The sequence below is a fragment of the Leptidea sinapis genome, chromosome 23 (genome assembly GCF_905404315.1).
Source record: "Leptidea sinapis chromosome 23, ilLepSina1.1, whole genome shotgun sequence".
Classification (NCBI taxonomy): Eukaryota; Metazoa; Arthropoda; class Insecta; order Lepidoptera; family Pieridae; genus Leptidea; species Leptidea sinapis.
Genome location: NC_066287.1, coordinates 7974850 through 7999227, shown reverse-complemented (window position 1 = coordinate 7999227; position 24378 = coordinate 7974850). Strand labels below are relative to the sequence as shown.

Genomic DNA, 24378 nt, shown 5'->3' with positions numbered 1-24378 from the left:
CATGCAATTTTATTTGTTTAATTAATCCCAGAAATGAGGGTTATCACTTTAAAAAATAACAAATTGTTTAGATTTGCAAGAGCGACATCTCAAGTCAATTTCCTAATATACTCATATTGGGGTTGAACTATCAACTGTAAAGTAGATCCTGTAGATGAAGCCACAACCTGAGAGTTGAACAAAGCATACAAGATTTTATCGACGATACGTTACTCGATCGGTTGGCTTAATTACGAAGAGCGCTCGCAAGGAACGCGAGAGGTCGCGGGTTCGAGTCCCGCATCGTTCATAAAATTTTGTTTTCAAAATTTATTTGTGCATTTTCATTTGATTATAATTAAGACTTACATATATATAGATAAGATAATGTATATTATGTGTATGTATGTTTACCTAAAACACGATAATCGTTATATCCATTTGGAATAGAATTTTGCACACTCATAAAGGGCAACATGGCCACACACAGTTACCAGTATACCACATTAGCAGTGGGAGGCTCCTTTGCACAGGAACCGGCTAGGTTATGGGTACCACAACGGCGCCTATTTCTGGGCGCCGTGAAACAGTAACGTGTAAACATTACTGTGTTTCGGTCTGAAGGGCGCCATAGCTAGTGAAATTACTGGGCAAATGAGACTCAACATCTTGTCTCTAAGTGACGAGCGCAATTGTAGTGCCTCTCAGAATTTATGAGTTTTTCAAGAATCCTGAGCAGCACTGAATTGTAATGGGTAGGGCGCATCAATTACTATCTTAGCTGAAAGTCCTGCTTGTCTCGTCCCTTACCTTCATAAAAAAACACACGAACACAGTTACATTAGCGCCATAAGTGGCTCTGGTGGCAGTGATGGCTGGTCAAATTGATATCAAACTTTGTGTAGGCATAATATAGGCATGTATGGCACCATCCAGTCTTAATTTTTTTCTTTTTTCTTTCTGTATTCTGCGTTTTGGCAATCTGTCTTCCAACAATGATCCAATGTCCTGACTGAATATGACTGTATTTTGGTGTTGTATATAGACAGGCTTTCCAGTGAGAATTCTCTCAAACCTTGTTCACAAATCTTGCTGCACAAGTGCGACACTCATGCTTTAAGTCCTCTATTAAAGTTTCTAACACAGTTACCTTATTGCCAATATTAAAACACCCAATGTTTAAATGCCAAAGATTACATCATCCAAACGAGTGTTGTAATGAAATTCAGTACAACATTATATTATCCCTGTATACTGTGGCGCTTCAGCCTAGTGTATTTAAGGCTCGGACCCTGAAGTTGACTAGCAAGTTCGTTTCTGTGACTGTTTAGTCTACTCTGGTAACTCCGACTGAATTCTTCTATTTCTTACTTTATAGTTTCCAGTTTTATGGTTGCATACATCAGATTGTTGCTAACATGCCAAGGAATATTTAATTAGGAGTATTTAATAAAACACATATTCACATAAATCGAATTTATTGATTTCCCTTACCTACTTTAAAAAATCTAATAATTATTGCTTATTCATATTAAATAAATTACAAAAATTTAAAACATGGAGACTCTTTTACTTGGCTATCAAATCACATCTTGAACGTACGAAACAACCAAGTAACGAAAGCACAGCCCGAATGTGATACAGTTTAAAGCGCTTTACAAAGTCATTAGATAATTTTAAATAGTCTAAAAGCCTCACTTCTGGGATTAATTAAATTAAATTTGTATCCAAAATTTATGAACGATGCGGGACTTGAAACCGCGACCTATTGGGTTCGATGTTTAGATCTGAAAGAGCGACATTTCAAGCCAATTTCCTAATATGCAATTATTTGGGTTGAGATGGTTATCTACTGTAAATTAGATCCTGTAGATGGAGCCACAAGCTGAGAGTTGAACAATCCATACCAGATTTATGAACCAAACGTCACTCGAACGGTTGGCTCAGTGGAAGAGCGCTCGGACGGAACCCGAGAGGTCACGGGAGCGCGTCCCGCATATTTCATAAATTTTGGTTACAAATTTAATATAGGTACCAATTGAAAAAATAATTGCATTTTCAATCATATGTACCTTCTTTGATCCATATTATGTACCTGCTACCTTATTTGATCCATTTTTAAACCTATTGCTATCGCTAAACGTTAAAAGCTGTATAAAAGGGATAACAAATCCTTCGGATGTGCTTTTAAATATCTACAACTTCCTGATTCTGGTCCAGAGTTATAAAAATAGTCTCCATATATCTAAATTATATATACAAAACATTACGATTAAATGCAACTAGTAAAAATTTCAATAATTACTACACGGCGACATTATCTCTGGCCTTAACTGGAACGTGAAGCTCCTCCCTTTCCCCTTTCACCCCCTCGCACTCGTCCTGTTGTGTCAGTACGGTTTGCAGATTCATTACCGTTAGGTACATGTGCTATCACTGCTTTTTGAAGTTTTCATTGTTACGTTTTGACTTTTGTTGTTAATAGTTCTGTAGTTTTTGTTGTTCTGTGTCGCTATAATAGTTCTGTCAGAAAATATATACTCTTTGTACATAGCCTAGATTATTTTATTGAATTTACGTCATCATAATAATCGGCATCACAACACCTCAATCTATAATAATCAATCTATACTACAGAAATAATCAATAAAAATAATAGTTATGCTTGTTTTGCACACCGTACCAAAGATACGATGTGACGTCATCGACGTTAGGTCCAGAGATAATTTAACCGGGTAGTGCATAAAACTAATCAAGCACTCAGTCTTATAGCTTCATATTTTGGTGTTACATTATATAAGCTTTGAGGCACATTGGGCGAAATATTAATGATATATTTCTTAGAAAAACTCGATTTTTCTCGCTAAAACTTTGCCAGAACTATTAAAATCTCAAGCTTATTAAATAGAGACGTGGAAATTTATGAATATTTAATAATAAGTAATTTTTCATTTACGATACTTAAAACGATATGACCATTCCGCATTATTATTAAGTATAAAATTACAAATATTACGAAGTCGGCGCTAAATTAAATAATTTTTCTTTATTTACACTCATGCTTTAAATGCTCTATTAAAGTTTCTAACACAGTTAGCTTATTGCTAATATTAAAACACCCAATGTTTAAATGCCAACCATTAAATCATCCAAACGAGTGTTGTAATGAAATTCAGTACAACATTATACCATCCGTTTTCATAATAACACTCCTTTGGATGATATTATGGTTACTAGGACTGGCTTTTTTAAAGTTACAGAATCTTTTATAGAGGATTCATATTATGGGTGTAGATAAAGTCTTGTATACATTTGTTGATAATTAGGTATTTAAACACTCATGTGAGGTGGAACACTCTATACATATCACCATCTAAATGATAAGCCCATATTCGTGTTTTAATACCCCTTATTGTAATAACACAAAAGTTGCATAAATAACTATTATACATATAATAATAGATATATTATAACATAACAATTCCATCTTATATTTTTAGATATAAGGGCGAGAGCGGTATTACCAATGCCGCGTGCTCGCTCACACTCACGCGCTGTGTGACAAACACTCCATTTATATAAAACAATTACTTTTCGATATCACTAAGAAAGATTTTAGCATGTATATATATAGCCATAAAATCTAAGATCCTTTTTATACGTCTAGATCTGGGGTGCTCAAGCTTGAACTGCTGGCGATCTACCTCAAAATTGCTAGACTATGATCGATCGACTCTGAGAGACTTCAAGTATGTGTAATGATGATCACTTTTTTAGTCAAGGTAAGTGTAGGTCTGCTCTAAAATGTCAATGAAAAAACTAATAATTATTCAAAATTGCGACTTTATAGGTTCTCACAAAACAAACGCTTTCTAGTGTCTAAAGTTCTAAAGCTAATTAAAGAGTGCCTTTGTACGTTGAATCTGCATGTCCTGAGCATACTTTTCACAAGATTGTTAAGATTTTAGTTACCTAAAACAAAACCTGTGAATAGTTAGTTCTATAACAGGAATCGGATATTTTTCTCGAGATTGTCTCAAAAAGCACTACCGTTTGAGAAACCCTGGCTTAGATAGACTGTGACAGCTGTGAAAACGTCGAAGAAAAATGAGTTTGACAGTTAGCTTCTATTTAGTGCCCTGCACGCACACTAACACGAATTGACATACGAGTCACGAGTGAAAGACGTAGCTTATCACACACACTAAAGTAATAAAACTGGCTTTTTTTCATCGGTTGTCCAGACGTATATATTGTCTAAGCATAAAATATAGTACTATTATATATCGAGTGACCATTAATGTTGTTACAACTTAAAAACATGTGTTCTATCATTAATAAAAGGCACTAAAACAGTAACGTTCATATTATGTAGGTATGTATAGTGATACCAACTTATCTGTGAAGTTGCAAAAATAGGAACTACGGTCGCCATGTTGAAATTGTCATTCGACTGTCAGTGTCTACTACTTTCGAGTTTTACGTGTGTTTTATTGGGATACTTCTGAATTTTAAGCGTTAAATATGACGAAAGCTTTTGTGCACATTGGCATTAATTAGCAACACTGAAACGACGATGGCGACACTCATCAGTTCACAGATAAGTTGGTGACACTGTATGCACAGAAACACGAAGAAGTTCCTTGTCCCATATAAACATTCTCAATTGTTTTCTCTAAGATTACAACGCTAGATCAATATATTTAAAAAAAAAAGCTCTAATTCATACCATCCATTCCTCTCTCTTGATCTTTGAGTTTTCAGCCGCATTGGTTACTTCTTGGTACGCTAATGCCTGGCGCACGCGATAAACAAATAATTAAAAAATATATATTAACATAAATAGTTAGACACTTTTTGGATGACTGAAATCTCATAAGATCGCGTCATCGAAATGCTTATAGCAGTATATCTGTAGCTATACATCTGACGTATTGTGCAAGTTTAGTGCTGTGTTTATCTTATAAGTGAAATTGAATGGTTTTAGTGAAAAGTTCAATGTGTTTACGTTTGATTTCAATTTGAATTGTTTAGTTGTAGAATCATTGTGTTAATAATAACTGATAATGAAGTAATGTTAAAAATCAAGTACATCGAAATATATGTAAATACAAATACTATTAATAAATAATTTGATTGTATATTAATTGTTATTTCAAATGAATTGTAATTATAATGTTTCATGTTCTTGTACAGCCCGTAAAATATTTAAATCACTGACCTCTAATATATACCCGACTGGCGGCTGTCAAAGTACTTTTGTGCCTGTTTGATATTCGCCATTTTGGCGCTGTTGGCCATAGCGAGAGTCAGCGGTACTAAAACTAGTGATGACAACCTCAGCAAACATCGATAGATGGTGGGAAACTATTTACAAAATCAAAATGTGTACTTTATTACGTTGATTCTTGAAGTATAAATAACGGTGTAAGTTCCTTTGCAGCCATTTGTATTATACGTCAAAATTAGTTCTCTTAGAGCACTGAATCAACTTATTAATTATTACTACCTTCTCTCAATTACAATATTAAACTATCACGCATTTATCGGCCCCGGTGTAAACGCTTCAGGTAAAAAACATGGGCAAATGATATTGGGCCACTGTCTAATATTGTTTCTTCTATACAATAAAATTCACTATAAAACTAAACTAACTTAAATACTAAATTATATTACTTTGGAAAGCTTCGTCATACAATGTATAAACAACTACCGCTTGAGATTTTTGACTTTTTTAATGATACTTATCACGCGGGACTGTCATGCGAGATGTGAGAGGTCATCTAATTCTGGCGGAGGCTGCGGCGCTCCAGAACTGCGTGCGAATACTGGCTTGGCGACCACCGAAACTGGAGCCTGCACAAATATTATTATAAATATTATATAATACTTACTGTCTCTCTACGAATTTGGGGGGATTAAGCAGTGTCCCCACTAGGATTTGTCGAGTGACATATGTCCCCGGAGACATCAGGCGATGTCGCCCTAACTATAAGGGGCGATCCCCACATCACCCGATGTCTTCCACATCCGATCAGGCGAACCTATAATGTCTCCGGAAGAGGTAGTGTTGTACAGTGGGGCTTATATAATAATGAATGCATCGTCTGTGCGACAAGGAAAAAGATCGACAGTGTCGCGGCGATGTCTTCCGACGTCGCCCGACATCGCCCGATGACTCCGGGGACACATGTCGCTCGATAAATGTTCCTAGTGGAGACTCAGCTTTATACATAGAAATTGAGATTTATTTTATGGCATGTTAATAATTACTCAGTAAAGTGTCGCCTATAACTCAAGCAACACATGAAATATTTTGTTAATTTTAGTGATTAACTTCTGGGATTAAATATACAAATTTTAATTTGTACCAAAAATTCCCGGACGATGCGGGGACTCGTACCCGCGCCTCTCGGGTTCCGTCCGAGCGCTCCTACCAACTGAGCCAACCGTCCGAGTGTCGCATCGATCGTAAATCTTGGTATGTTTTGTTCATTAAATTGAATAAGACATGTACCTACTAAAGATTTACGATCGAGATCAAGATCGACGATAGAATACTTTTGAACACAAAGATTGTTCTCCTCACCTCTACTCTACTACTAATAGAGGTTGAGCCTCTATTAAGATGGACTGTCTCAAGTTCCTGTAATTTCTTGTCAAAAACTTTTTTTTTATTTATAAAAATAAAGGACGAGACTAACACAACCTTCAGCTAATGGTAATTAATACGCCCTGCCCATTACAATGCAGTGCCGTTCAGTATTCTTGAAAACCAAAAAATTCTTAACGGCACTACAATTGCGCTCGTCACCTTGAGACATAAGATGTTAAGTCTCATTTGCCCAGTAATTTCACTAGCTACAGCGCCCTTTTGACCGAAACACAGTAATGTTTACACATTACTGCTTCACGGCAGAAATAGGCGCCGTTGTGGTACCCATAACCTTGCCGGTATCCTGTGCATATGAGCCTCCCACTGGTACAATGCTAATACCTGACTCACGGCCCCCATCGTCGTGGTGGGCTGGTGCTGCGGCGTCATCCCCACCACCACCACTTTCTGGGGCTGCTGCGCTCCTGGTCCGCTGGTCACCACCACCGACTACACAAGACATGCACCCACTAATATCTACCACACATTGCATTCTCTCAACTAAGTAACCAGTTACAAGTAACAAGTGTGAGGTCTGCCCATCACAAAACTAACGATAATTTGAAACCGTATGGCATAATGGACTAAATATATTAATACATATAAATAAAATCTAGAGTTTCACTAGGTGCGTGTAGGTTAATTTCAAAGAATATATTAATTGGTCAATGTCATAGATTAAATAAATCAGATTCAGCACTGACATTTACATAATACTCACTCTATATTGAGAGTTTATTGACGTACAATAAACAACTAGACTCACAATCAAGCTAAAAAATTGCCTAAAGAAAAACTCTGCCTACGTGTCTATTAGGCAGAGTTTTCGTTCCCTTGTGTTTTCACTGCGCTTTGAATACACGCCACGCAATGACAAAGTGTTCAGTGGAAACAGTCCAGCATATCCAAACTTAAAAGCGATTGAGTGTCGTTTCAGGTAAGTGCCCCTTTAAAATAACAAAATTGTGTAACTAACTTGACGTTTATAATCTTTTTTATAAATAATTACATTTCAAATGCTAAAACAAAATACATCACCGACGAAGTGTGCGAAAGAGACGGCCGTCTCTTAGTAAATAACATAATAATGAGCTTCTTATAAACGTATTCAGAAAACTTTGAACATTACTGCCACGAAATAAAGTGTTAATTTGAATATTTTGTAAATATTATGTGTTAATGTATACTTATCACAACACTGCTCGGTCATTTCTGACGACCTTTTAATAGGCGATTGGGATTCTAGTTTTTTATACTAGGTCAATGGAGGAACATTACCGGCCATTTTCCCATACAAACGTTTTCGACTCTTTTCCTCCTTAGTTCTTAACCCTAGATCAAAATAATTTTCAAGTAAGATCAATATCGTAATTTTCTCTGCCTCCATGTTTTGCTTTTTTTTTGTAAGTACAAGTTTATACGAAATAAATTTATGTTATATGAAATAGGTTTGCTCTTGAAATCCATAATCATTCACATAGAGATATTTTTTATTTCATGTACATATTGACAAATCCATCTTATAATGTCCACTGACCATCCTTTAATTTATTTAAAAGGAAATTCCCAAAAGGTTTTGTAACAACAACCTAATCTCATTTAAAAATTGTTGTAAGCTGACACTGTTAATCACATTATTCATGCAATTTTAAAGCGTTTCACAAAACTCCATGCTTTCACATTAACACTTCATAAGGCACACGGTTTTCATTCTCAAAAATAATTCTGAATTTTTTGTATTAAAATATGACATTTGATTACACAACCAAGCATAGTTCATCACTACATTCACATTATATTATATAGAAAGGCCAACAAGACAAGATAAATAATGTAAACAAAGTGTCAGGGGTTCAAAACATTTTCATCGATATCTTTGAATATTGAAAAGATTTGATATATTTCGAAGGTTGTTTAGAGCTGCCAAGCTGTGAATCCCTAATTAAAATCAGCAAATACTCACAATAACAGCAAAAATCAATTAAAAACTAACAGTAACAGATTAGTATTAACAAAAAACTGATTAAATACGGAAACGGAAAAATACGTATCTCTTCCAAGCAAGCCAAACAGTAATGAATTTGTTTACAAAATGGCGGACCAAATGTTGACAACTGCGGTACTGACTGCTTTCCTGTACCACGAAAAAAGCAACGACAGCTGTCGTCGACCAACTGACGCCATTACTACATACGAGTGAAAGGGATAGAGATAATAACTGCTCGCTGTCACAAAGTAATTCAGTAAAGGTCCGCTTGTTTACATTCTTTATCTAGTCTCGCTGGCCTTAGTATAGATATACCTAATCAGTGTGGTGATATGTTATTAATTTTATAGATATACCTGTGGCCGTCGTTGATTCAACTAATTGAAACAATAATGGGAATTATGATAATATTAGAAATGAATAGGTATGAAGGGTACCTGTTGACTTCGTACGATGGTAGGCTGGGAACTGTGCACCACAATGTGACCGGCGGCGCTTACTGGCTGGCACTGTTACAACATAATAAAAGTATTTATTTTTACTTAAACACAAGATACTATATATAAACTATCACATATACAACTATGGTATTTTTCAAAGGAAAAAGGCTTGTAAATACAAGAATGATTATTTATTAAAAATTATAATTTTTGATCCCAAGGTATTCTTAACTTTATACACATCATTTTCACCGGCAACTCAACCGGAATTCAGTTATACTTAAACAAGCATTTATTGTTTGCAAAATCTTCAGAAGGTGTGGGAATTAAAAAAAAATACGTAACGACAGCTGTCATCAACCAACTGACGCCATTACTTCGTACGAGTGATAGTGGCAGAGATAAGAGTAGCTCGCATTGTTTTGCGGTGAATGACCTTAACAGTAAAAAATTTCTTAGTTTCTGATCGTGACCTTGTACATTCATGAATCCCGCTTTATAACAGAGTTGATTAATATATACTCGTCATTGATGAAATCTAAAAAGGATACGCCAAAAGCCAAACAATAACAATAATATCGCAATGTAACTCAGTCACGGCCCGTTTGTTTACATAATTTATCCGGTCTCGTTGGCCTTAGTATAGACTTATAAATTATCTACGGAATTATTATAGATAACATATAAAGATCAACGTACCTGTTGCGGCTTCTGTTGGGAGACTATGACGAACTTCTGCGGCGGAGGCGCAGACGTAGCCGACGACTGCAGCGAACTTGAAGAACTAATCACGTTGCGGACCGGCAGAGAATCTGGCGAAGAACATTCATAAATTACTAAGGGGCCATCCATAAATTACATCACACGAATTTCATGATTTTTGACCCCTCCCCGTACTTGTCACAGTTGGTCACAGCTGGTCACAACTGTGAGTCCCTCTCGTCACACCTAGTGTTACATATTTCGCAATTTAACATTTAGAAAATTTATAATTACACAGTAGTGTTCCGACATTATTTTTATTTTCATTTAAATTAATTTTCAATAACATTAAATCAAAAAAAAAATGACTAAAAAAACATTATATTATTAGCAAGTTTAGTAGGTATGTACTTTAAATTTAGTGTTGTAATACTTTGATATAAAATATTGTATTTTGAATAAATGTGACGTTATAAGATTTGGGACCCCTCCCCGCCCCTTGTCATACAATGTCACACACTTCCTCTCTGTTAGACTATACACAGCTTATTTATACAGTTTATTAGTATCTATATTTAGACCTTATTTAAACTGTGAGGGATCAAGTGATTGCAAAAAACGGGCATATCGAATCTGAGTTGCGGCTTTAGGCATAGAAGATCTAAACTGCAATGTCCTAAAGAGAAAAAAATTCGAAAGCTGCTCTTGATAACTCTAACAACCCGTCCCGGCCGCCGTTGCACATGAGTAATGACACATTGGCCCATACGGCAAAAGATAAAGCAGATCTTCTGCGCTATTTTTGCCTCCAACACGACTCTTGACGACGACAGAAAAACTCTGCGGACCATCCCGCGGGGTCAGAGCTCTATGCCAGAGTACTCTTCGGTGAGCTCTGTTTTCGTTGGACGCAAAGAAGTCGAGCGGGCCGGATGGCATTTCTCCCATCGTGCTTACAACGTGTGCCCTTGAGTTGATGTGTACGATCAAGTGCACGATCCTCAGTCAAGTGGGAATGATTAGAGAGAGCTTTGCCGGCCTTTAAGGAAGGTGTACGCGCTTTTTTGAATGTACCCATGTCGTATCGTCCCGGAACCACCGCACAAGGAAGTTCATTCCACAGCGTTGTAGTACGCGGAAGAAAGCTCCTTGAAAACCGCACTGTTGAGGACCGCCACACATCCAGATGGTGGGGATGATATCCTAACTTGTGGCGTGTCGTGCGAAGGTGGAATTCGGCGGCAGGAATCAGGTTAAACAGCTTTTCGGAACACCCCCCGTGATAAATGTGGTAGAAGACACACAATGAAGCGACGTCTTTACGCAATGCCAAGTGATCCAGCCGTTTGCAGAGCACTGGGTCCCCGACAATTCGAGCTGCTCTGCGTTGCACGCGGTCAAATGGATCGAGCTGATACTGGGGTGCGCCAGACCACAGATGACAGCAATACTTCATGTGTGGCCCGGCCTGCGCTTTGTAGAGCGCTAGAATGTGGGCCGGCTTGAAAGATTGCCGTGCTCTATTGATGACGCCCAGCTTCTTCGAAGCCAATTTGGCTTTGCCCTCCAGATGGCCACGAAATTGGCAATCGCTCGAGATTTTGAGACCCAGTATTCCGATACTAGGCGAGGCTTTAAGGGAAGTGTTGTCGAAGAGCGGTGATACGACAAATGGGGTTTTTTTAGTGGTAAACGCGCGAAGGTGGAATTCGGCGGCAGGAATCAGGTTAAACAGCTCTTCGGAACACTCCCCATGATAAATGTCTCTACGCCAAGTGATCTTACCGACGGTCTTAGTGATGCTGGTGTGTGGAGACAGCAGCGAGTGCGAGGGAGTGGTGGGCACAAGCGGCGGAGTGCAGGTCACCACCGCCACCGCGCCGCCGCCGCCGCTCGCCGACGGTGACGTCCGCAACTTGCTCACCATCTGCTGCAAGCTGGGCCCGAGGTACCCGTAATCGCGTCTGCAACACAAACACTGTGATATGTATGTTGAAACGAGCAATTCTTGTACATACAGGGTGTCCCAAAACTCAACGATAACCTGGTACCGGGCGAGAGGCCAAGGTATACCAGTTATGAAAAAAATAAGAAAAAAAATCTATGTCACTTAGTCAAGCGATGATAGACAACTTTCGAAAATGTTAAAAATTTGACACCCTTTGTCGCATTTTTAGGTACTGTGATCGCAATTTTCACAATTTTACAGTGATTTTTTTAATAATGTTATCTCAAATAACAGTGCTATTAATGGTAACCACAAATGAAAGTAATAATCATTGTTAACTAAGTAAAATAAATTAAATTTTGACGAGTTATGGTTTGTAAAATTTATGTCAGTCAACTTTGACACTCTACGTTGGCAAAAAAATGTACTACACTACCTATGGCAAGTTTTTTTAAAAGATGGCCCATTTAGTCTAGATTTCAAAATAGTACAACACTTGCCACTTTTCTTGCCAATAAAACTGCTATTTCGTATGCTATGTGTAGGGATCCCTCAGTACAAAAAAAATACCTGATATTCTTTTGTTTGAAAAGTTCGAAGTCTCCATTGTTTGTAATGAACAAAAATGATAAAAAGAAATGGATAGTAGTTATGGTATTTGTCAATACTACCATTTGAATTCACTGAAAATTTAGATGGCGCCACCTACTTGCATTTTCTTCAAAATGATTTGCCGACATTGCTAGAAGATGTACCACTCAACATCTACAGAGAAATGTGGTATCAACAAGATGGTTGCCCAGCCTGTAAGAGAATATTTAAACGAATTATATCCCGGTAAATGGATCGGACGCCTTGGACCAATTTCATGGCCCCCTCGGTCCCCAGACCTGAATCCAGTAGATTTTTTTTACTGGGGATGCATAAAAGAAAAGGTCTACTCAAAACCAATTCAAAATGTAACATAATTGCGCCAAAAATTAATGCAGCATCAGAAGAAATCAATGCGAGGAGATTTGCAAGACTGGTGAACAGGTCATTTCTGAGGCGATGCAGAGCTTGTATTCGTGCTGGAGGGAAACAATTTGAGCATCTGCTTTAATTTTAGAATAATAAAGTGTTACGATAATTTACCGTTTTATTTTGATTAAATTTTCCATGAGTTCCTTTCGAAAAAAATACGAAGAAAAGTGGCAAGTGTTGTACTATTTTGAAATCTAGACTAAATGGGCCATCTTTTAAAAAAACTTGCCATAGGTAGTGTAGTACATTTTTTTGCCAACGTAGAGTGTCAAAGTTGACTGACATAAATTTTATAAACCATAACTCGTCAAAATTTAATTTATTTTACTTAGTTAACAATGATTATTACTTTCATTTGTGGTTACCATTAATAGCACTGTTATTTGAGATAACATTATTAAAAAAATCACTGTAAAATTGTGAAAATTGCGATCACAGTACCTAAAAATGCGACAAAGGGTGTCAAATTTTTAACATTTTCGAAAAATGTCTATCATCGCTTGACTAAGTGACATAGATTTTTTTTCTTATTTTTTTCATAACTGGTATACCTTGGCCTCTCGCCCGGTACCAGGTTATCGTTGAGTTTTGGGACACCCTGTATAATCTGAATCTCGAAAACGGCTCCAACGATTTTTATAAAATTTAGTATACAGGGGATTTCGAGGGCGATAAATCAATCTAGCTAATAGGTTTCAATTTAAAATAATGTCGTTTTATCTGTGTTTTAATAAGAAACAGCTACAATAACATTAGAATACAAAGGTAAATTTCGCCACTATATTTTACAAGACTATAATAGAAGAAGACCTCGGTTCGAATCCAGATGTCCTATTAGTTTTTTTTTTGTTCTAGTTTTGTACATTCTTATAAATACGAGCAAGGCTCGGTCGTCCAGATATTATACATAATATAGACAAACAACGTAGTACAAAAACAAAGCCTAAATATGGAAAATAACAAAAATTCCTACACCATAATAAGCATCGACTACTATATCTTATAACACAAATAAAATCTGAAATCATTTTTTTTATGAACCCTGATCGCGCCCTCGACCAAAGAGGGTGAATACACTACTTAATACTAATAATAGGCAGGACTGCCTACGTAAAAATTGAATTTTAGTTTAGTATGAAACGTTCAGTGAGATTTGACATAAGTTTTAAAATATAGTAATTACAATATGGCGACGAATTATAATCCGGCTAAGTTTGAAAGCGAACAGCTTAGATAATTTATACGTGAAGAATAAGTCTCTTGCTGTTAGACAACCGATATAAACAGGCCATGAATACCAGTTTAGTGTGCGTGACAAGCTACGTCTTACACTAGCGATTTGTATGGCACTTTGTGTTAGTGTGCGTGAATTGCTCAAAATAGAGGTTAGTTCTAAAGTCTATTTTTTGACGTTTTCACAACGGTCATAGTCTATCTAGATGTATAAATGCTCTTAGGCGAACAGATGCTGCTTAAAACGTAGTGGATTTCGGCTATCTCCGTTTAGTATTACAAGATTATAACACTCATCTTTCAATCACTGCACGTTTCATACAATCGATTTGTCGAGATTTCCCTAAGAGAGTTTCGCTAGGCTGTTCTCGGCTACAACGCCTGAGACGCCTACCAAGCGGACGTGTGCGCAACATCACTCAACTCAAATAAGTCATTTTCATTTAAATTATGAAGAACGTAAATATTACCCATAGGTGGACGTAAAAATTGTTTTATTCAAGAAGGTCTAGACCATAGTTTCTTAACCTTATTTTGCTCACCGCCCACTTTGAGAATATATTTTTTTTCTACAGTATTTTCGTGTATTTTTTTGCCTTTTTAGACTAAATTTTTTAATCTACCCACGCCCCATCTGCACCATCTCAATGCCCCCTAATTTTCTCTGGGTCTTCTACTCCCCCCCCAAAAGTCTCAAACGCCCACAAGGGGGCGTTATCGCCCACGTTGAGAACCTATGGTCTAGACATACACCAATCTACCTACTTGTATTCATCCGGCAGGTCGGGTGGCTGCCTCAGGAGTCGGACGACAGGTGCCAGCACCTTCAGGAGTTGATGCTTTAGGTTTCCGGCCGCCAGACGGTCCGCACCACCTATACCACTCAGCGCGCCTTCAACACGCTCACCCAACCAGCGTACACGAGGCAATATAAATACCTAAAACAGATACACCCTTCAGATACCGTGGGGTGTAAAATAAAGTGAAACTTTTATTACATCGTCTCAAACTTTTTCGTCTGTGTGTTGCATGTCGCGTGACGGTCGGGCGGCGCCTATAGTTCGCAGCAGCTGACCATGTAGTGTATAGACTATTACTCATTTGTGCCATTGCTCCACGTTATTTGTTTTTTTTTTGTCAGTTTTAATGTAATCCTTTTCAATCAATATTTTTAATCAGGGCTAAGACACAGAGTTCAATAAAAATATTAGTTGGATACTTAGTCTACTTTTATTATTTCCCATTATCTTATTCCAAAAAATTTCTGGTTTCAAGGTTTCATAAAACCAAACAATCCCTTTTTTTATGACAGTAAGGGACGAGACGAGCAGGATGGTAATTAATACGCCCTGCCCATTATTACAACGCAGAGCTGCTCAGGATTCTTGAAAAACCCAAAAGTTCTGAGCGGTACTACAATTGAACACGGTATTAGTTTGTTTAAGAGACCATTACTTGCTTTCAGTCATCTAATGAAGAGTAGTTATTTATTCAGTTAATGAAGTTTTACACTTTCAAATCAAATCAAATCAAAATCACTTTATTCATGTGGGTCACGGAAATGATACTTGTGAATGTCAAAAAAATATTTTTGTCTTATTGAATCTACCGCTACTTCGTAAAGGGTTGAGCTAATGAGAAGAAGTAGCAAGAAACTCATTGCCACTCTTTTATATCAAGATTTACATTTCCATCGATTTACAAATCATTTCAATTACAATATACACTACGATCTACTCGTAAGTACTTCTTATTCAGAGCCGACAAACAAAACAGGCGCCTTTTCCACGTTCAGTTGTACTGGTTAGTAATTCAGTTTCCCATTACCAACCTTTTGTATATTTTATCACCAGAAAACAAAACAAATAGACATTATTTGTTATTCTTAACTTCAATGTATTATTACTTCATTAATTAATTAAATTAACATCTCGACTTCAATGTGAGGACAAAAGTACTTAGTTTATATTTTACTTATTAGGTATTGTTCTTCATTTTTAAGAAAACTTTAACTATGATTAAAAAACAAGAAAAGAAAATAATATGCACTAACTAGCACAGAATTAAGATTTTAAATATTAAGAAAGAGTAATGGTATCTAAGTAAGAGTAGTGGAATGAGCTTCCTTGTGCGATGTTGCCACTTCAAAAAACACTTTTCTAAAAGGCCGGCAACGATTCTTCTGGTGTTGTAAGAGAATGTGGGCGGCGGTGATCACTTAACATCACGTACACGTTAATTTCTTCTCCTCTACCATAAAACTGCATAGCTACTTCAAAGTAACGCGCGGACGTAAAAAAATATTCACAACATCGATGTATTTCTGGCAGTTCTAGGATTTTTTAATAGTAAAATAAAGTGCAATAAAAATATATATACACACATAACTCTCCTCTAATGCTTAGTTTCTCGAAACCCATTCCATAATAAGTTATTTTTGATTGAAATGACTGTTTCCATATTAATTTGGGAAATGATCTTTCTAACCTTAACTACTTCAGGCCCGAGCTCAGCTAAGCCCTGCACTGCACCATACAGAGATGCTAGAGGTGTTTTCTCCGACTCCTTCATAGATGTAACCATTGAAGGCCCAGACTCACTGTTCGTTTGAGACGGACACTGCAGGGCTCTTGAGAACAATCTAAAATATAATATTAAATTACTGATTTTGTCTATAACAATTTTCACTTACATCTTTTATATGTCTATCTCCCCCACCAAGTTGAGCAAAAACAATGACTGTACATCCTTTTCTCAAAGCAGTTCAAGCCATTTTCAACCCCCATAACTTTATTCCGGAAAAATCTAGAAGCCTGAATTTTCATTTCTCAAATTTCATTTGTTTGCACCAATATTTTAATAATTATAACTAGTCAGTTTCTGACTGAATGGCTCAGCGCTCAACAAAATCTCACTAAACAATCTAATTTAATATAAAATGTATCACTTATGAGATACACTGCATTTTAATTTAAAAAACAGAAACATGGTGCTATCATGGGAAAACCATGAAAATCTGTTTATTTAAGACATATAAAAGATTTTTAATATTTGGTCACTATAAGATGTTGCTAGGTTTGCTAATTTCGGAATAACTTAAGACAGAAGGTCCCTTAAGTTAAGACTTAACAAATTGGCATACTTGGTATTACATGAAGAATTGAGTTGCGAGACTTAGTATTTGTTTTGGTTTTTTCTAATGGCATGCATATACAGGTGTCTGTGTGTTTCTTTTAAAATACTATGTTACTTAAGAAGTATTATTAGTTTTTGGCCATTCTTTCGATTGGCGTCATAAAAGTAGGGGTGTTTTTTTTTACATTTAAGTTGGTTCGATTCCCAGACGAGGCAAGTAATTTGTAGAAAATCTTTGAATGCAGAATTACTAACTTTTAAAGATAACATAATATCTTCTTTCAGTTAAATAGCCTATCTTCGATATTTAAGGTACTTTCCCTTCATGTCCCATAACTTTGGGACACCCTGTATATGCATTGATTATATAATCAACAACAACAATGACTATCATAAATAAATACTTAGCTTTATTATCATCATTTGTTAATTACCTTGTCACTCTAGTTTGTAAATTATTTGTAGACGTGTTAAATGTTTTACATATTTGGGCCATAAGTCGAGCTGCGAAATCTCTTAGAGCCCAGTGGTTGTCAACCTCCGGTCTCATACACAACTGACGAGATACAATACATGTTGACACCGATGGTATAAGCTCATGTAACTGAAAGATAAAATTCAAGAAATTTTAGTTTCGTTACATTTATTTTCACATGGAGCCGTGGTAATATTAAATTTATGAATACTCACATACTTTTCCAGAAACAAAGACTGATTGTCTAATAAAGCTTTAACCATTCTCATTAAATATATTAATAGTGCTAGATTATTTTGCACCACATTAACTTTCACACCTTCCGAAATGAAAGTGCACATCCGTGGCAACATCTCATGTAAACCGGGATCACAAGCCAGAGACTGCAAAGCTTCCTAGAAATTTGTATTAAACATAATATAATATTAATTATACTTAGATAATGTATAAGTCTAGATAGTCTCTTGCTGTTAGACAACTGATACAAAACAGGCCAGGTTTATTACTTTGGTGTGTGTGACAAGCTTATATTTTGTCTTACACTCACTTGTATGACACTTTGTGTTTGTGTGCATATGCATTACTTGCAGGTTAATTCTAAACACAATTTATAAAAGTTTTCACAGCTGTCATACTCTATCTAGACATATAATTGATATAAGAACTTATATTTATTGTATACTAGCTGACCCGACAGACGTTGTTATGTATATAATAAATAAAATAATGATTTTTTTATGAATTTGTCAATAATATATCATAAAATCAAGAATTGCTTTGTAAAAATGCACCCTGTTGTTGTAATAAAATTGTTTCACAGCATAACTGTCAAACCGTTGCGTCAATAATTTCAACGAATTATTTTATTATTACTCATGAAAGGAAAAACAAATTTGTTGTTTTTATAAATTAATTCCGAACACTTTCATATTTATTCACCTTTTAAACCTTCCCTGGACTTCCACAAATAATTCAAGACCAAAATTAGCCAAATCGGTTCAGCCATTCTCGATTTTTAGCGAGACTAACAAACAGCAATTCGTTTTTATATATATAGATAAGAAGAAATATTATTGTAATCATACCGCTCTTCTTCCTTCGTCACTGCCAACACATGCTTCAGTAATCTCCTTATAGTATAGTTGCTGTTCTACACTTAACTCATGAGTTGCAAGTTGCTTCACATTTACAGATTCAGAGGCTTTCAGCCTTGCAGCTTTGCCACACATTGGTTTCCCTATAAAAAAAATATGTAAAAACTATGACAAACTTTGACCTCATTGTTCTGCTATTGGATATTAGCAAAAATCTTTTTAATAGGCTTTGTGCATGCACAAACTCATATATTGTTGGCAGAAAGAAATTTAAAAAAAAAATTAAAAATATAATTAAACTAAATTGTTTACCAGCAGAATCTTTATTGGCTGGTTTGCTCAGTTTTGTAATTGGATCAACAGATTCAAGTTTCTGTGCTTCTTTTGAAAGTGGTGGTGGATTTTCAGGTACAGTTGGTTGGACACCATCAACACTCAGCCAATGAGCCCTCAATGATACATCAAGTGGAACTTTAGGAGGAGGCGCTGATAATATTTCTGATAAATCTATTTCTTTTTCTTCAATGAAATGAAGCTCTCGGCCACCTCCTGATGCAAATCGGAACGGCACACTGTCAGGTTGAACAAATCCATATTGACACTGAAACAATAGGATTTACAGAAATTATGCAGATTTAGTTGAAAATAAATTTAGCTCTGTGAACTACTTGATCACATTGTGTTGTATAGAAATGTCACTTAATTGTGTGTCTTCTATCACATTTATCACGGGGAGTGATCCACCTTCACATGACATCCCACATATTAGGATATCATACCCACCATCTAGGTGTTTAGAGGTCCACAATGCGGTTTTCAAGGAGCTTTCTTCCACATATTACAAATCTGTGGAATGAGCTTCCTTGTGTGGTGTTTCTGGGACAATATGACATGGGTACCTTCAAAAAGCACATACACCTTCCTTAAAGGCAGGCAACGCCATTCCTCTGGTGTTGCAAGAGAATGTGGGAGGTGGTGATCACTTAACACCAGCTGACCCATTCACTTGATTGTCCTCCTTTTCCATAAAAAAATGCAAATATAATATAATGTGCTACAATAGAAGATTGTAATTGTTTGAAAGTAGGTAATGAGTATTCTAATTTCTCACCTCTATGTTTTTTAGTTTGAGAGAGTGGTCTATATCAGTAATCGACAATTTCTGACGCTTCGAATGTTGCATGAACTTCATTGCATCTTGTACAATTATTTTAAGCCTGAATGTAATATCATCAGCTAATTCTTTCGCGGCATCATCTCCGAGATTTGCTATACCAACACTCTCAGCAATCACTTTCATAGAATCTATAGTTAATGATGATCCATATACTGCATCTGAATCTGACATCGTTTGTAAGTATTTAATATTTTTCTTTACACTGAAAACTATTATCGTTTCTTCACACAAAATGTTCAATATAAACTAGATGTTTTATGAATGAAACAAAAATTGTTTTAGAAAAAAACTAGCACTAAACGAAATCTACAGTCATATAATTCAAGCTAAGCGTTAAAATTACAGATTTTTATTTACTATTTTCAATTTTGCATTTGTATTTTGTGCATTCAAGAAGTACCTATTCGGTATTGATGATTTGTCATTTGTCAATTGTGTACAGTGCGTTCACAGTTATTTTACCTCTAGCCGTTAGGTTAGCTAACCTGAGCGTTATATTGCCATATTTATCTTCTATGACTCCCTCAAACGACAAGTAAAATTTTATGGTATTGATTAAATTTTTTTTTTTACAACGATTTGAACGTAAAGTTTGTAATAAGATCTTTTGTAATCGGGACGGTTGAACGAATTTAAATTTATATTTGGAGTCATTACAGAAATTTGCTTACCAAATTTTAATTTTTGTTATGTAAAGGTTAATATTCAATAATAATTACATCAGTGTGAATTATTTATTATTAAAGTCTATTTTCCTAACTTCCTAACAAATGTGGCGTACAGAGAACCAGCTCGTACCAAGAGATAATTCGCACAGATGGGGATCATCGTACGCATTGTTAGGATGGATGCGCTGGTGGCCTTTTTAAAAAAACACTTTTTGACTCCCGAATTACTTTAATTTCCACACACAATTTTATACAGAACTTAATCACAAGACCGAGTGTAGCCAACTCTCCGCACCGGGTGGCGGCTATCGCTTTTATATAAAACTAATATGATAACTCGGCAATTTACCTCATATGGCAATAATTGTTCATAACAGCATGAATGATTGAAGTTAATGGTTTTTATGCAGTGAATGAATAATATCGGGTAGAAGAGTAGAAATAATACAAGTTATTTTAATAGTTTTAAATTCGGATTCCGATGATAAAAAATATACCTATCTAATAATATTATTTATACCTATCTTATTATATTAATTTCCGTTCGCTTTGTTATTTAATGTAAGACTATACCTTTATATATATTTAAGAATATGCCTATCTAATAATATTATTTTAAAATAAAAAACAATTAAGTGATCGGGAGATTTCCGTCAGGAGCGAAGTTCGTTATTCCAATTTAATAAACTGTTCAGTAAGATACGAAATGATAATAATTACAAATATAGAAATAACTCATATGAAAGTAACTCAAAAAATATGTGTAAGCTTATCAAACGTATTTAACTAGTACCAAAGAATTACCAACCCATTTATGAGTTGCTGCTTTGTATCTTAAAAAAGCACGTTTAGTGTATTAATTGCAAGCTGTCATTTCTTGTTGTATTAGTTAGTTACACAGTAATAGCCACAATATATTCATCCGGATAATTATCTTAATCGGAAATAAAGTAATCTATTTGCGTTTTAGGCTACCTGTCATTCATAGCTATCAAACGTTTTTCACGATATTTCACTTTCTCACGAGTAATAGTGAAATAGAGTTTCGCACAGCATTTTTTCGTAGGTAGATATAATTTTCCATAATGTAGTACGACCTCCACGAAAATTTATATCAATTTTTAACTCTGCTAAGAGTTTCCCCAAAGTCGGTACCTCCTTTCTGACGGAGCTCATTTCGAACTGCACACAGATCAAAATCATCCAAAATATTTTTTTTTATGGGCTTAGAAATTTTTGGAAAAGTGGATGCAGCAACTTCGCGTTCTTTAGTTATGGTGCTTACGGTTTTTTCAGATATTCCTGAAACAGGAAAAAAGTTTTATTTTATAAAGCCTATTTTATTTTAAATTAAAAATAGCTGTGTATATATGTAGAGAGTACTCGCAAGAACAACAACAAGCAGTCTAACATTTATGGTGAGAACAAATCAAAGTTGACGCGACAGAAATTATCTACTGATGGCGGTAACGCTAGGACATCAAGTTTCCACTAAAATTGAGAAAAATACTAAAGATGGGTAACCCTAATTTACATACCCGTCGTGGCGGCAACTCGTTGACGAACATTTCCAAATGGAATTAAAGGAGCATTATTTTCTCTTTCTCTTTCATAGAAATCACGCACCGATAGTATAATATTTCTTCCGCTACTTTGAATTCGGCATGCTAACAGATGAAATATCATAAATATGAAAGAAAAACGCTAGGAACTTACAGAACGACTCGACAGGAACACCAACATAAAGAAAACATATAATGACTTCTGTCAGAGGTAAAATAACTGTGAACGGACTGTACAAATCAAAGAATACACTTTCTGATTGCATTTTTTACTTCTACTTAATACGTATACGACAAATTATGTCGTTTTGTAACAAAGAGTAAAGTAAAATTTAATAAATGTACCTAGTTACTATTATGAACCGATTTATTATGTTTTAAAGGGACAACCCTCACTTATGGGAGGGATTAATACACAAAAATATTTGATAACACAATTTTATGAACGATGCGGGACTCGAACCCACGACCTCTCGAGTTCCGTGCGAGTGCTATCCCAACTGAGCCGTTCGAGTGACGTATCGTCATAAGATATTATATGCTTTGTTCTCTCTCTGTTTTCAAATTTTATTATTGTAGTTACTATAATAATACAAAGTAGTATCGCCTTAATATAGTATAATTTTTTTATAATTCTTAGTGTCGACAATGCTAGATTTAAACAGGGTTTATAATTTTATTATGTAAATTTTTTTCATTTTATCTAAGAAATATGGTTTATGCTAATGGACTTGAGTATACAAGCAAACTTGGGTGTTAATTGGTCACCGCCGCCCACATTCTCTTGCAACATCAGAGGAATCACAGGAGTGTTGCTGGCTTTTAAGAAAGGTGTACGTGAACAATTGCCCTAAAAATCACTTGTGTACAGTTTCTATTCGTTAAACATATAAATCGTAATGCGGATCCAAAAAAACTGCAGTATTATAGAATACGAGACAGAGATTATTATAAAAATTACCACTGGACAGGCTGTTCCATTTGTTTGAAAGCAAATATTTGAGCCTATTTGAAGCGCCTCGCGCGAGTGTCCAGAGAACTCATTTTGACGTATATTTGTATTTGTGTACAAATGGCTGCGTACAAGACTCTGAAGTATTATTGTATTTTGAATTGATTTCGTTCGTTTTCCGTGTTATTTATGCTTCAAGAATCAACATAATAAGGGACACAATTATGTTTTGTAAATAGTTTCCCACCATAATATCGATGTTTGCTGAGGTTGTCTTCTATAGTTTTTAGTACCGCAGACTCTCGCTATATGGCCAACAGCGCCAAAATGGTGGACATCAAACAGGCACAAAAGCACTTTGACAGCCGCCAGTCCCGTGGTATATAGTAGAGGTCAGTGACCCCATTTCAAAAAATTAAAACCCTACAGTCCATACTCCATATATGTATAGATATTATATAAAATAAAAATCTATATTAGTTAAGTTATTAATCTTTAGATATTATAATATCTAAAGACATACAAATAAACTAAACCTCCCGCAATCAGAATTAGTATCTCAAGTTCTTACGTAATGTCTATAAAAATATGTGATAATTTACCAGACAAAATTCTAAACGTAGAACACGAACAAATCCAGCAATTTATTAAAAAACTTTTATTAGAAAAGTGCCATAAATGATTTTCTAAACAAACAAAAATAAAAATATGGGTCTGCTGTTCAGACCAAATTGCGACACCCAAACCCACTACTTACCTTGTACAATCATAGTATTTACTCAATAACGTTCCATACATATGAACATATCATTCGCAGTCAGATAATGGAACGGCAATAGTGTGCTTAAAGACAATGTAAGCATACTTTGTGACTTTTCTTCTTAGTCGTTTGTCAAATGTGTGTCAATTAACAAGCCCAAGTGTGCTATAAAAAGTGCTTATATAATACATTAACGACTCAAAAAAAAGATGGTGTGACTTATCATCTTTAAGGTTATTTTATATTTATAAGATTCATATGCAAAAAGCGTAAGCTATTTAATAAAATCGTTTTTTTTCATTAAATATGGTACATTTACTGACAAGTCCCCAGACAAGACCCGCTTGTCAGAATGGAATAAATGAAAGGACACAGTCAGAAATGAAACAATAGAGTCGCTCTTTTTAACCGACTTAAAAAAGGAGGAGGTTCTCAATTCGTCGGCATGTTTTTTTATGTATATATTACCCCAGAACTTGCGACTTGATGAACAGATTTTGATAATTCTTCATTTGTTTGAAATATTTTTTATTGAAAGCTTGGTGCTTCCCGTGTGGTCACATTGCAATTTTGTCCAGATCTGACAAT

General features: G+C 35.5%; 1 protein-coding gene and 1 long non-coding RNA gene across 3 annotated transcripts; both read right to left on the bottom strand.

The window, feature by feature from the left end:
- Positions 1-1440: 1440 nt before the first annotated feature.
- LOC126971256 (transcription initiation factor TFIID subunit 6) lies at positions 1441-20311 on the bottom strand. Of its 2 annotated transcripts, XM_050817453.1 has the most exons (12): positions 19783-20306; positions 18984-19272; positions 18663-18814; positions 17793-17972; positions 17537-17706; positions 16455-16608; positions 14733-14905; positions 11549-11727; positions 9761-9873; positions 9059-9130; positions 6977-7084; positions 1441-5835 (listed from the first exon to the last, which is right to left on the bottom strand). In XM_050817453.1, the coding sequence occupies exons 1-12, from the start codon at positions 20017-20019 to the stop codon at positions 5740-5742; spliced, it is 1923 nt and encodes a 640-aa protein (XP_050673410.1). In that variant the 5' UTR covers positions 20020-20306; the 3' UTR covers positions 1441-5739. The 2 variants fall into 2 exon arrangements, with proteins under 2 accessions (XP_050673410.1, XP_050673411.1); XM_050817454.1 differs by lacking the exon at positions 6977-7084 and having other exon boundaries at positions 19783-20311.
- A 414-nt stretch (positions 20312-20725) lies between these two features.
- On the bottom strand, positions 20726-22178 carry LOC126971267 (uncharacterized). Its single transcript, XR_007730881.1, has 2 exons — positions 22055-22178; positions 20726-21818 (listed from the first exon to the last, which is right to left on the bottom strand). It is a non-coding gene; the product is annotated as an uncharacterized LOC126971267 (long non-coding RNA).
- Between the last annotated feature and the right edge of the window lie 2200 nt (positions 22179-24378).

Excerpts from the sequence above, each read along its gene's own strand:
- LOC126971256 (XM_050817453.1), bottom strand. The coding sequence starts at position 20,019 with ATGTCAGATTCAGATGCAGTATATGGATCATCATTAACTATAGATTCT. Across the intron at positions 11,728-14,732 it reads GACCTGCCGGATGAATACAA|ACGCGATTACGGGTACCTCG; the intron begins GTAGGTAGATTG and ends TTTGTGTTGCAG. Across the intron at positions 7,085-9,058 it reads CCATCGTACGAAGTCAACAG|TCGGTGGTGGTGACCAGCGG; the intron begins GTACCCTTCATA and ends TGTCTTGTGTAG.